The sequence below is a fragment of the Falco biarmicus genome, chromosome Z (assembly GCF_023638135.1).
Source record: "Falco biarmicus isolate bFalBia1 chromosome Z, bFalBia1.pri, whole genome shotgun sequence".
Lineage (NCBI taxonomy): Eukaryota > Metazoa > Chordata > Aves > Falconiformes > Falconidae > Falco > Falco biarmicus.
The window spans coordinates 48,461,255-48,474,819 of record NC_079311.1 but is presented as its reverse complement, the minus strand read 5'-3'; the positions used below and the strand labels follow the sequence as shown (position 1 = coordinate 48,474,819).

The 13,565-nt window shown below is 37.9% G+C and overlaps 1 protein-coding gene across 8 annotated transcripts in view; it reads right to left on the bottom strand.

Moving 5' to 3' along the window:
• Nucleotides 1–729: 729 nt before the first annotated feature.
• Nucleotides 730–13,565, bottom strand: part of TJP2 (tight junction protein 2) — a 66,250-nt gene continuing 53,414 nt past the window's right edge. For all 8 annotated transcript variants that reach the window (XM_056325782.1, XM_056325780.1, XM_056325781.1 and 5 more), the window contains 13 exons: nt 12,675–12,825; nt 11,810–11,918; nt 10,905–11,115; nt 9,422–9,609; nt 8,229–8,324; nt 8,042–8,121; nt 6,758–6,968; nt 6,233–6,333; nt 5,638–5,850; nt 5,169–5,279; nt 3,859–4,194; nt 3,367–3,452; nt 730–1,653 (listed from right to left, as the gene is read on the bottom strand). In XM_056325782.1, coding sequence (XP_056181757.1) covers nt 1,485–1,653; nt 3,367–3,452; nt 3,859–4,194; nt 5,169–5,279; nt 5,638–5,850; nt 6,233–6,333; nt 6,758–6,968; nt 8,042–8,121; nt 8,229–8,324; nt 9,422–9,609; nt 10,905–11,115; nt 11,810–11,918; nt 12,675–12,825 — 2,062 coding nt within the window. In that variant the 3' untranslated portion in view covers nt 730–1,484. The remainder of the gene's footprint in view (nt 1,654–3,366; nt 3,453–3,858; nt 4,195–5,168; nt 5,280–5,637; nt 5,851–6,232; nt 6,334–6,757; nt 6,969–8,041; nt 8,122–8,228; nt 8,325–9,421; nt 9,610–10,904; nt 11,116–11,809; nt 11,919–12,674; nt 12,826–13,565) is intronic.

Here is a 13,565-nt window from a genome sequence, read left to right as displayed (position 1 = left end):
ATATATTTCTGTATGTGTTATACATTTCAATGTTTCAATATTTCTACTCTGTATATCAATTAGTATATTGGTATCTTCAGTATCTTTATCAATGATCTAGATGAAAGGACTGATGGTACCCTCAGGAGGTTTGTAGATAACACCAAGTTGGGTGGGAGTGTTGACCTGCTTGAGGGCAGACGTGCCCATGCTTGACTTGGCTATGTCAGGTTTACAGTTGGACTCAATGATCTTAAGGGTCTTTTCCAACAGAAATTATTCTATTCTATGACTCAAATGTATGGTGAGCAGCACAAGTTTCCTCATCTGAGAGGCAACTATTCCTTTGCTTTAATAAGAAAATTCTATCTTTTTAAAGAGAGCATTAGAAAACCATCTTTTCTACTGTATGAGCAAAAATTAATTTCTCTATGACCTTTCAAGATTTTTTATTCTAAACAGCAGAATTTAGGATAAAGATCAGGAATGGGGAGATAGAAGTCAATACTGTAAAAGACAAATCTCTTGCAGGAAGTCCATAGTTCTGCGTCAGTTTTCTTTTACATCACAACAAATTTTAAATTGATGTTCAGAACACTGGGAAGCAACATCAACAGTGATGTCTCCCAGCTACTTGAACAGCAGGACACGAGACCCTGAACTGAACAGTGTACTGCTGTAAGCACATTCATGAAACTCAGACACTCTAGAAGATTAATACTGTTTGAAAGAAAAACAAGATACACCAGGTTTGTCTAGAATATATCCTTTATTATTTTCAGTCTGTGTAAATTTTAATAGATGATTGAATTTCTACATTATTTTCTCTGTTTAAGCACATCCTTGTCTTTTCCAACCACCTGGTCAATTACACCTTTATTATGTACAGTCAGTATTTATGAAATATTGCATATGCATCTATTAACTTAGAAAAATAACATGCAAGGGAAATTTTTACCAGGAAACTGATTAAAAAAAAAAAGATAGGTAAAACAGTTAATCCCCTTTTAGTGTGTTATGGCTTTGCACCAAGTATCACATTTCAAAACAAACAGTTTAAGATGCTTCTTATTAAAGGCACTTACTGTTCTTCAAATACACTTTCAGATTTAGTTCTATTGCATTAAGAAGTGTATCTCTGGGATCATACTTCCATAACACAGCAGAACAGTCCAAAAAGGCAACGTTAATAAAAAGGGAAAAAGGGTTTTTATGTTAAAATATGAAAATACCAAGAATTAACACAAACTTTCAGGATTTGGTCCTTATAAAATAGGCAACAGCATTCAGGCAATAGTGATTTCTTTTCTTAGATGCTGACAAAATAATATCCCCAAAAAATGAACTCTTCCAGTTCCAGAGTATAGATATGTCTAGATTGAGTAGCGTACCCTCTAACACCACCCCCGATAAAAATATAGCTTCTCAAGACTAACTACTGCTCCACTTTGGCTGTGAAGGAAAAAAACCCCAAAAGAGCATTATATATGCACATACTAGCAAGCCTACAATTCTGTGTCTCTGTATCTGGATGGCTGTCCATAATACCCCTTCTTAGAGTGGTCTGATAGCTGCCGACGGTACTCCTCCTCCTCCTCTGCATCACTGCCATAACTGCCACGGTTCTCTAAGTAAGGTCTAATAGGAGGCTTCTGGGGTTCTGGAGGTCTAGAGCTAACACAGCAAGAAAAAGAGACAGACAGAATGTTTACTGCCACTCTGAAAAGCTGAAAAATAATAATACTTAATATTGGCTTTATGGTCATGTACAACCTAGAAAGGCACATGGAGCAAATGAATCCCCTTCTAGCCAATAAATAACTGCATGGCCATGGTAAGTCTATCTGGAGAGGGATTGTATTTCCATCAAGCTGGAGCATGATGTTCAGATTTAATCTACTCAACCTATGTGGAAGAATGCCAAATTTAAAATCATTAACAATGTATACGTATGTGTAAAATACCCACACATACGTTTCAGGAGCTTTATAGCACTTTACTCCCTGAGCAGAGAGATTTTCAGCTATTGCTGCTACCCCACCTGACATTTCCCTCAATTATTTTTTCACCAGATTCTTTTTATGTCTGCTGCTTCTTTTGCATCCTCAGTTTCGTGACTCAAAGTCTGAAGACGTCTTGTGTGACATTAAACTGATAGCCTTCTCTCCTCACACAAGGCTCCCAACTAGGGCTCTTATCCTAGTGGGCAGAAGTGGGCAGAAATAACCCACAGGTTTGCATTTTATAGACATTATGTAATGTGGTGCTACTCATTCAACGTGAGACTGAACAGATACATAGACATAAAATCTGCCAGGGAAGGGCATTTCCTCAGTTTCAAAAGCCATGATTTTTGCAATCCACGCTGTATAAAATCAAGATGTTATCCTCCTTCCATATTGCCCCAGTGCTTAAATACTTCCTTCTAGGCCAATCATAAATATTCCTGTAAAAAGGTAACAGCACTGATTTCTGTATGTAAGCAAAAACTGTGCATATGTGGTTAATGATCACTTCTCACTACTTCTAAAAAGCTTCCAAGGCTATATAAAAAGTATGCTTTTCTGAACCCACCAGGAAAACCTGAAAATAATAAATTAATTCAATTGATGTTTTCCATTATGTTATAAATCTATTATTTCCATTATAAAATAAATCATTTTTTTTCCATTTTTGCATTTTAGGTTATATACTATAACATCGAAGGATTTGATTCACTAGAAACAAAAAGTCCCATTTCTATTGGATATTACTAAGAGGCAAGAAAAACAAGTCCTGCAGAGTAGGAAACAAAATCCATCAGTGTGTTAGCTCTTGCATAAGTGACTGCTCAAGTCATAGAAATATGCAATGTGTAGGGAAAGATGACGAAATGGTCAACCAGTCCAGAACTCACTGAATTTTAATGAAAGACTACTGCTTTCATGAGACTTGATGGGTGACCTCAGGCAAGTTTCATCCTCAGTTTCCCTACTCACACAGTACATCTGTAACTGAATGAGCATTTAAGTAATTAAAACAGCAATTATATATTAGGACAGACTAACAGTAACCAAGGGTCTAACACAAGAAGAATGGACATCAGAGAACATGAATGCAGAAAAGCTGCTGAGTAATACTGATAGGGGTAAAAAACTGGCTCTGCAAATATTTCAGCAACAGAATACAGTTTCTTTCTAGACAAGTCAAATACTATAAATGAACTAAAAGAAAAAAACATCCTGAAAAAAAAGAAGAGTCCACTGAAATTTTGCCCCACCTTTACAGTAATCTTTGAGGTGCAACCACCAAGGCAGGATTATTTGTATGAATAAAAACTGGCAAGATTTCCTCCTGCTGGTGAAGTAAACAATCAAGACAGAATGCTTTAAACTGGATACACCTTACCTCATAGGCTGGGGCCAGTTCTGTTCTGATTTCTGTGTTTTGACAGGGACAGCATAAATATCCGGGTGCTTCTGGGCAATTTCAAGCTTTAAGAGAAAGTAGGAGAAAATAACTGTTCAAGTGTAGCTGTTAAGGATCCTAGACTGTAGATCTAGCAGGTCACAGCTACAACTGAAAGAACAAATTAATCTTATTCATATTCCTACAATTATATAATCTTTTGCTAGAGTAATAATTCAATGCACATGTGACAACAATGGCATTGCCAAAAGCAACAGGATTATTATAAGTCAACTTTCTATAGTTATAGTAGGAAGCCTTAAAATATGTCCTCTTTCTACATCCAAATCAACACAATGATATATCTCGTGTGGTTTCCCAGACTTCTCCCTCCAGAAGCAATACAATGCAAGGGCATGATTTTCATTTTCAGAATGCAGGCTGTTCTATATGCTGGAAAGCACAGCAGGGGGAGAACATATCTCTTCATACCCTGGCATTCTGGGCCTCTTGTAGTTCCTGCATTCTTTGCATCCTTGCCTTATGATCCATCTCTTCAAATATTTTTACTTTCCTCAATACAGATTTTGGAGTATTTTCTTGTTCGTTTTCTTCCTCTTCTAACTTTGACTCCTCCTCCTCCGCAGGTGGGATTGCTGGCTGAGAGTTTCTCAGGATGGGACGCCCAAAGGCAGGTTTCACCGAAACAGGTGGTGGTGCTGCTTTAGCTGATACAATTGAAGTCTCACTGCCAACAGCAGTGTTACTTGATTTGGAGTCATAATTCTTGGGAAAGTCATACAGATCCTCCTTGTTTTGTAACTTTCCCTGCAAGTATAAAATACGCAAACAAATATTACATCAGAAACCTCATAATTTTCATTTCAAATGAGGCTTTAAAATGAAATTAATCATTCCAGCTATGTATTTAACACAGGTCAATCTTCATCTGGGGCAAGTTTGAAAGGTATTTGAACTGCTGCAACATGTTGGCCATATGCTCATGCACTACACATCAACCTATAAAAGACTAACACATTTAGACTTGTTTGTCCCATTTTTTAAGGATCACCAGCTTGTGATAGGGGACAGTGCAGAGAAAACTGACCTCTCAAATGATCTGTTAACACTACCTAATGTAGAATTATCACTACCAGTTTAGAAGTCCACAGGACCTAAGTCTGTTTTCTATTCCATCTTTATTTTCCTTACACATGTCCTACTCTGCCCAGTCTCCACTGTCAAGGCATACTTGAATATACTTTGAATTCATGCACTATGTGAGGGCACCCATCCTCATAAAGAAAGGACATTGGGGTCATGGGAAATCAAGAACTGCTAAAATAGAACTTGGTGCCCAAATATCGTTATTTTTTTCCCTGCATCATTTCTGGGCAAGGTTTGAATAAACAGTTAATACAAATTTCTAGTGATAGAGACTGATTTCAGAGGTGGTACAGTCTGGTTTTGTACTTCATAATAATAGCCATCAGATATGCTTTTCCTGATGATTAGCCTACCTTTGTTCTTGCTAAGCTAAAAAAGCGCCTTTCAATTTGTTAGCAGACACAAAAAAGGAGTCTACTTTCTTATTCCATATAGATAGCACACATATGTGAAGAGAACTGTTATCCTTGAAGTTTTCTCTCTGCTTGATCCTGCAACATCTTCAGTCCTTCCTTCTCTCCACACTTGCAATGTTTTCTAGTCTCTGATCATTCCTATCACTCTTCCTAATGTGCCACCTTGGAGAGTTCTCCAGAAAGAGAAACTTTTATTCAGATTTGTTTCTACAAGTTTACCTTAGGTGGTTCAGGCTTGAATGCTGGAGGTGGACTTGGTTCTCTAAGGATCTCCTTGCTACCAGCTTTTCTCAACTGAGCCCGTGGTTCTGGGCTAAATTTTTTTAAACTCTGTGAAAGAAAATGAGAGTAAATGACTGCAGCATCCAGTAATTCAGTCACTTTTTCTCTATGTCAAGTTTACTGTTCTGGGAACAGTAACCAGGAGTCAAATGACTGTCAGCAACCTGACCACAATCACTGCAGATGTAATTGCAAAGTTCAAAGTGACAAGATATCATCAGGAAACCTATAAAGATAGGCAGAAAAGCAGAGCTATTACTATTTTTGCTTTATGCAATGTAGCTCTGAAACACTATCAGAGGTAAGATAAACCTGCAGTTTAAAAAAAGATATCATTTTAAAGCCATACATACAGGGCTTTCAGAAAGTCCAAAGCACAGTCTTGATGAAAATCCAATACCCTCACCTCCTCATGATGCACAGGTTCAGAGGACCGGCTAACAGATGAAATCCTTGATTCATCCAAGGGCTCATCAAGTTCATTGTCAGTGTATGTACCTCCTTCTCCATCTGTGTCCTCTAGGTCACTGATCAGCCGACTGTCACAACTCAAATAATCAGCACCCATTGCAGTAAGGTAAGACATACGATCATCTGCATCATCTTCCATGCCATCCATCTAGAAAAAAGTCAGTAAGAATTAAGGAACAAAGATGAAATATGTAAGAGTTACAGTCTAGTTAGGTCTCTCTCAACATCATGACAAAGAGCTCCTAAGAATGACTTTGCAGAACTGAAAGAAACTCTAATGCAGATTCATAGGAAAGTCCTTTAAAAGTTTATCCCTTCTTACCACTCTCCCCTAGCCACAGCATTTGTGATGAAAGCTCCAAAGTATAACAAAAAGAACAATAATAAGTAATTTTTTGTTACCAAGAAAGACATAAACTACTACTTGTCTAATCTATCCAGTATTGGCAATCAACATTTTGAACAATTTTTACTGGCAAGAGATATCTTGAAGCATCTGTATAACTTAATACTATGGCCTGACTACTTACCTTCCCTTCTGATACCCATACTGCTTCTCCTTGCTGTTGCTGAATTGTATCTTTCAGACTACCATACCAGCTATCATTGGCTGAATTCAAATTGATGGTGGCTGTAAAAATTGAAGGAAAAAGTATATATATATAGTAAATGCAATGTGATCCTTTATCCAGCCTTTGCTGTTTAACACTTTTTGGTTTAGTTACGTGAGCATGTTAAACACCCATTTATTTCATTTGGATCATTGACAGAAGCATGGTATTTTTATCTTATTGTTTGTCCAGCCCTCAAGCTTATTAAAACACTTGTCTTTCAATGAAAGCATGACAATTTAAAATTTCTTCTGTATTAGATTTGGCAGCACAAGGAACTTTGAAAAAAGTCAAGGAAGGGATTGCTCATGACCATACTTTCACACCCTTTTAGTTCCTACCTGCATAAGTTAATAAGCAGAGCAGTAAGTAGATGTCTCAAGACTCACACAGTCACACCCACTACTGTCTTGATAAGAAGGTTAGACACACATTCTTCCTTACCTGTAAAGAGGTGGGAACAAGTTTTCTTCAGTTTGTTTGCTTGCTCATAAAGTTTTCTTGAGCTCTTGTTAGATGTGGAGCATAGTCTTTGCCTCATGGTTTTCACACCCTGCTTACTGTCTGGGTTAAAGAAGACCACAATTGGAAACCACTGGGTATAGTTTAGCAGGTCCACTGCTTTAGGAGTCACATCCAATAGAGCATGTTTATCCTGTTAATAAGAAAGCTCAATCAGCGTGCTGATTGTGGGGAATAAAAGGAGGTGGTTGGAACATGACATCCTAGGAAAACCAGGATGCTTTTGTCTAAATAAGACCACAACATTTTGGATTTTTTCCCAACTATACCACATTCAGAAGCCAGAGCAGGCAGCCTCTTCTTTTCAACTCTATTTTTCTGAAGAGCTCTTGCCTCAATAACCACATTCTTATGTTAACTGTCATATTAAGTAAAGTGCGCTTATTCTACCTTTTTTTTTTTTTTAACAGGTAGTGAAAAGTTAACTAGCTTTTCTCTCTACCTGCTCTTACCACAGCTTCCGCTACCACAACTATTCTAGGCACTATCTGTAAGCTTTTATCTACACTTACTAGCTGAGGCAAATCTCACTTCTTTCATTTAATACGTTCCTTCTTAGCAAAGGTGAACGGGATTTTCAAATGTGTGCTTCAGTGGAGCCCATGCTCTGAACAGACTTCTGTGTGACATTCTAACCCCTCTGGACCCAATTTTATGGGGCTCAGGGCAGTAAGCTGTAGAATACATTCTTCTTGCCTAAGTTTTTTAGGCTTCTTGATTACTACCTATTTACTTGATCTCGAAACAGTATTATAAAAAAGGTCAATGCAGTCTCAGTAGATGAGACTGAATCCACTTAAGCTATCATAGTCACTTCCTGTTCATTTCAGTAGTAGTAATTCCGAAGCAACCTAAAATGTTATGTTTCTGACAATAGTAAAAGCAAGTAGAGGAATGCATGATAGCAGAGCCTCCATGGCAAATTCAGAAAGCATACAGTAAAACACAGCTACCCTTCTGTTCAAATTTAGAATGAACTAAGGAAGGAGAATTTAATTGCTAATATCAGGTTCATCTTCCCACTCAGAGGACAGCTATCAAAATCATAAAAATTGAACAATTTCAAAACAGCCCTATCATTAAGCCAAGCCTGCTTATTGCAGAAATAGTTGCAGTGAAGATTTGAAGACTCACAAAGTTTTAGGAACAAACCAACCAAACAACATGCCTTTGAGAATAAGCAATTTTCACAGAGAAATACTCTACCTGCTCAATGATTTGCCTCACAGTGTTCAAGCGCACTACCCCAGTTGACTTCTCTGAACCTGCATCTCTGGGTTCTGTCTCTGCAAAGACAACATTTTAGCTTATCTTGAGTGGCTGGGCAGCTGTGATTATTAAGCTATCCATTCTCTCAGTTAAAGATGACAAGGAAGCTAGGAGAACAACTTACTTGCTGTCTGGTACAGGTGAGGCAAATCATTTGACAGCTTCTCCATAGCAACATCTGCAATAGGGCCAAATATCACCACAGGTCTCTTAAAACCAGCTGAAAGAAAAATATTTGGTGAAAAGGTAAGCCTGGTAAGAGTGGTTTTAAATATAAGTGTTAAATGGCACAGACAAGATCCTCAATTACTATGCATTATTACTATGCAATTACTATGTATTTTAAAAATATTTCTTAAAAGTTATTTCTCAAAAGTTTGTGCAACAGCGTAACTCACACAGAAGGCTATTTTTATCAGCTGAAAAAGCCAAAGAGATTGTTTTAACTTAACAGCTTCCCTATTCCTTCTAATGAAGATGTACTGAAAGGTTTCTACATTCTGAAAACATACAGCAGATCTTCAGTAATCTTTCCATCCAGCAAAATAGCATGAACATTAACCCAATGGGTTCTGTGTGAATAGAGACACAAATGCTAAACCAACCACCAGGCAGTTTGCAGAAGCAAAGAAATGCAAAATTCTGTTATGCTTATGTCAAAACAAGTGCAAACACAGTCCTCATAAGTTAATGGGAGAATGTCATTCTATTGCTCAGCCTTCATCCAGACACGTGGGAGCTCCTTAATACGTTTTACTATTTGTTTAGTTCCACAATACTGTCATGTGTGAACACCCAGAAAATTATCTTGACTTACTCAAAATCACTAGTAATATAGTTAGTTTAGAGTCATGGAGATGGACCATATTAAGCTTGACTACATTTGGACAATCTGTTGAAAATACCTGGGTTGTATTTGCTCTCAAGGTAATGTTAAAAGTGGTATTCATAAGTAAGCTAATGATTATGATTGATCTTAGGCATATAGATTTTACTTTCAAAACTAGTCCAGGGGAAGTTAAGGAAACAGGAAAACCCTGCTTGCTTCTTCCTTTTTTCATTTTAAGCCTTGAAACTAGCACGTGCAATTTGGAGGCAAAGGAGAAGAGTAGCAGTTTAAAAACATGAAAAGCTTTTTTCTTAGAGTAGTTAATAGCATCCAGAAATTTGCATTCTGAGAAAAAGTCATCCTTTCCTGTTGCTCAAATATAACATTGAACCCAAGTTGTTTGAAATCACTTACTTAGCTGACAAAATATTTGGATGCTTACCCAGCCAGCAATAAATGGGCAACTGGCTCACAGCAGTCTTACTTACCTTCACGCAACTGAACACGCTCATAAGCTGGGAATTTTGTGCTCACAGATGCAAGAGCTGTCAGATCTTCACGACTCTTCCTCAGATTTTTCTTCGCTCCAGATCGCTGGCCACGTGTTCTCCAGAAATCTGCCCTATCACTTGAGCCATCCTTTTGGCCATTTTGAACACTGGCCATCTGCTCAGCTCTGACAGAGAAAGCACAGAGTTCATTTGTACAGAACTATCCTCTGTATAGAACAGAGGATAAAGACGCTTTCGCTGAAGAACAACAATGGATTTTGAATTTGCAGCAGGTAATGTGCTAGACAGACAGCCATGAGTAGAGGAAAGAATAAAGAAGTCCAAGATCTTTTGTCTTGAAGTAAACACGGTGTCAGAATGATGTTCTGACTTGCCACAGCTACAAGATGGCTGGCCAGAATGAGTCCTCAGTTCTTAAACTGGTAACTCACATAGGCATAAATAAAAGAATGCAACTGCCAAAAAAAGAAATGCAACTGCAAAGAGGTGGTGAGACACTGCAACTCAGAACTGAAGGCCTAAGAAATTACTATCACTATTCTTCATTACGTCTTACAAGTTAAGTCACTATGGCATAGAAAAAAAGGCTGTTTTGGTTAGATCAATTAACAGAGGGGACAGAATGTGCTAACCAGAGAAGAGGCACAGGAATCACATAAGCAGCACATTTCAGGAACTTCTGTACAATGCAGTTGTGACCTTCTTTCCTCTATCTTAAAATCACAACCACTCTAATGAATGTAAAAGCTACAGTTTAAAAATCATACCTTTACTCACTGTGCATATTTGAACACTTATTATCACCTCACAGGAATTTTGACTAGGAAAGCATATTTAAGCAAAAAATATTGCTGTGGTTCACTCAGTATTTCATGCAAAAATAAGGACTACAACTACCAAGAAATATTACCCATGGAATAAGTTCTTGAAACATTGTCCATAAGGATATACCAAAGAAATTCAAGCACCAAAATTCGTTTAAAAGATAATCATCAGAGTACTCTTGCACTCAGTCATGAGGTTCCTACGGTGTAGGGGTTTTTTTTGTTGTTTTTTTGATTTGATTTGGTTGGGGGCAGCAGGGAGAAGAAGTGGGAGAAAGGCAAAAAAAGCAAAAATAGGACCCTCCATCCATTTTCTAGAAAAGGAACAGAAGCAGCTAGTGGTCAAACTTGATTGATTGCCGAGACAGAAGCTCTAGGTCTGTGTTGCAAATACCGGACCAAATATGTAGGTAACACCATCCTCTCTGATACTCTCCTCACATAACACCACAGTTCTAAAATCTACAGTTTTACAAGCACCAATTGCTGTGAAAGTAAAACCAAAACAATTTATTTATTCTTGTAAGGGCGGAGGAGGGAGGAAAAAGAAGAAAGGTATGACATAGGAAGCAACAATCATTTGGGGAAAAAAAAATATTTTCAACAACGGGTAGGAAGACAAGATGCCACCTTACCTGCTCTTATTTGGAATTAGGCCCTTTTCCAGTTCATTTCCAATTCTCACAGCCAGCCAGTTTCCCAGTTTGCCATCATACAGTGTATCAACTACTCTGAAGATCTCCCCCCTGGTGAATGCTAAGCTCTGTGGTGACTCTTTTTCACACTCAAAGTGGCTCCTGATGAAGAATGAATCTCCTCTGCCACAGGCCATGATGTCTCTGTAGACTAAAAGAGAAACTCCCCTTTAGTTTATATTTTTTTACACTTGAAAGAAAGATTAAGCTGTCATTCTGCAGAACAGTTTTGAAATTCTTCCCCTTCGCTCACAAACATACAAAAAGCTAGCCTTCACATCCACTGTCCTACACACACAGCATCAAGAGTGTTTTATACCTGTACATGTACAGACCTTACAGCTCTGAGGGAAGGAGGTACTTGTGCCTTCCCAAAGCGAAAGGCAGCTGTGGTACTTCAATATTATAGCAGGCAGTCTCCAACAGGAAAGCAAGAGGCTTTGCTTTCTGCTTAATTGTACATCAATAAAACTGTCCATTTGCTGCTATCTGACTGAATCCCTTATGACTGCCCAGACGCAGCAGAAGAGAAATACTAACAGCAGATCTTGGGCCAGCTGCTACAGACAGAAAAGCAGAAGGAACAAGCAGTACATTGCAACTCTTTAGCATTAAGAAGATATGTTATTTGCTAATAAAGAAAGAGATGAAGTGCTCTGAAAAACACATCACACGTGCACATCTGTACGATCCTTGAGGTATGGAATACATCTATCTTCTAAACGACTAAATAGAAGGGTAACTAAATGCTATCAAGAACAAGCATAAGAGAGATTATTTGTGGTTTCACTGACAAAACAGCTTAAAACCTTCATGGACATATACACATTTTGTTCAAAGCCTACCTTCATATTTGTTTTGAGCCAAAATTGTCACTGTTTCACCTTTGGGAATTTCTAAGAGATACAAAACAGCATCTTCCCGAACAATGCCTCTGAAGTCTTGACTGTTTACCTGTGTACCAGTAAAAAACAAAACCAAAAACAATCAACACCTGCAAAATCAACAATAAAAGCAATAACCAAAGATTTTTGCTTCATTTAAAAAAAACTTTAAATATTCTCTTCCCTTATTGTACTGAGGTTTTTTTAAAGTCAATATGGATGATTGTGGCCCTAAGAAATATTTTCTTCCAGCCATTAACTGTAATCTTTCTGAAATCCAAGGTCCTCTATGTGTACTGGTATATTGCTCTTCTACTTTAACAGACTCCAAAAGGCCTTGAAAAATCAAGCCTATCACAAGAGAAAAGAGGCAAAAGAAAAAATTGCATAAGCCTCCTGTTTGAATTTTCAGAAAAAAAGAAGAATGTAAGAGGACAAAATGGCGTAGATATAATTCTGAAACTGGAAAAATAAATCAGTATTAACCAAGGAAATTGGAGAAAGATGAAAGAAGAAAAATATGTCAGCCTTAATGTTTTCCTCCTCCAAGACTAGAAAGAAGCATTGTACAGAAAATTAATTCTCCCATCTTCCGGTATTTTTCTTGATTAATATTTCCCCTACCTACCCCTTCCACAGAATCTTAAACAAACTAAAGCTTGATATATAATCCTCCTTCAAAAACCCATTTCAGTAAAATCCCTCCGCCACACGTCAACACTTTGAAAGCAATAACTTGATTTCCTAAGATCATAATTTCTTCCATATTTCCACTAAGAAGCAAACCAAAAGATATAAAAGTGATTTGCATTTCAGGAACACATACCTTAAGAATCTGATCTCCTTCCTGCAGTCCCTCCTGATCAGCTGAGGTGCCTTCTTGAATTCCGGCAATAAATATCCCTACATCATTTCCGCCAGCCAGTCGTAGACCCACACTGTCCCCCTTCTTGAATCTCACCATTTTCGTATTAGGACTACAAGGTTTACAGGCAGAAAAAGGCAGACCAGATGTTAGGCATTATGACAACAGGTTGTGAAGAGAAAAAAATCGCAACCCCTTCAACAAAATCACGTTTATAATATTCTTAGCCCCTTTCTTTCCTATATAGGATATATTTACCCAAATAACTCTTCAGTGAGGGAAGGAAGTAGAGAATTTGCATTTTTCAGAGTGGAAACTGAACTAGGAAGAGTGGTTAAGTGGTATACAGAGTCTTGGCAGAGCAGGAAAACAACACCCTGTTCTTGAAGTCCCCAGATAGTTCCCTACCTATCGGAACCCCTCTCAGATGAGCAGCTGAGGGTTTTTTTGACAACAGCCTGAGTTATAAATAATCATATTCATTGTTTTTCCTCCATATGCTTGAGAACTGTCACATGGATTAAATTTATACCTATTTTCTTTGCAGCTTAACATGTTTGTTAGACAGAACCCTTCAAATGTTCTTGTAATGAGAAATACTTCCAAGTACACTCCACTGGTATGTTAACAATCAGTCCTTTCACATTGCAGTGGGAGAGGCCACTGGACTAGGTTCAGCTTTTTTGCTGTCACAAACACTGTATGCCTGAGTGACCTTCCAACACAGAGGACAGTACTTATCTGTCAGCCTTTCTCAGTAATACCCTAAGCCTGTATTATAAATTCCCCTTCGCTAGAATAATCACTTGATTAATTTGCACATCAATGACAACATATGCAGGATCCAACCCA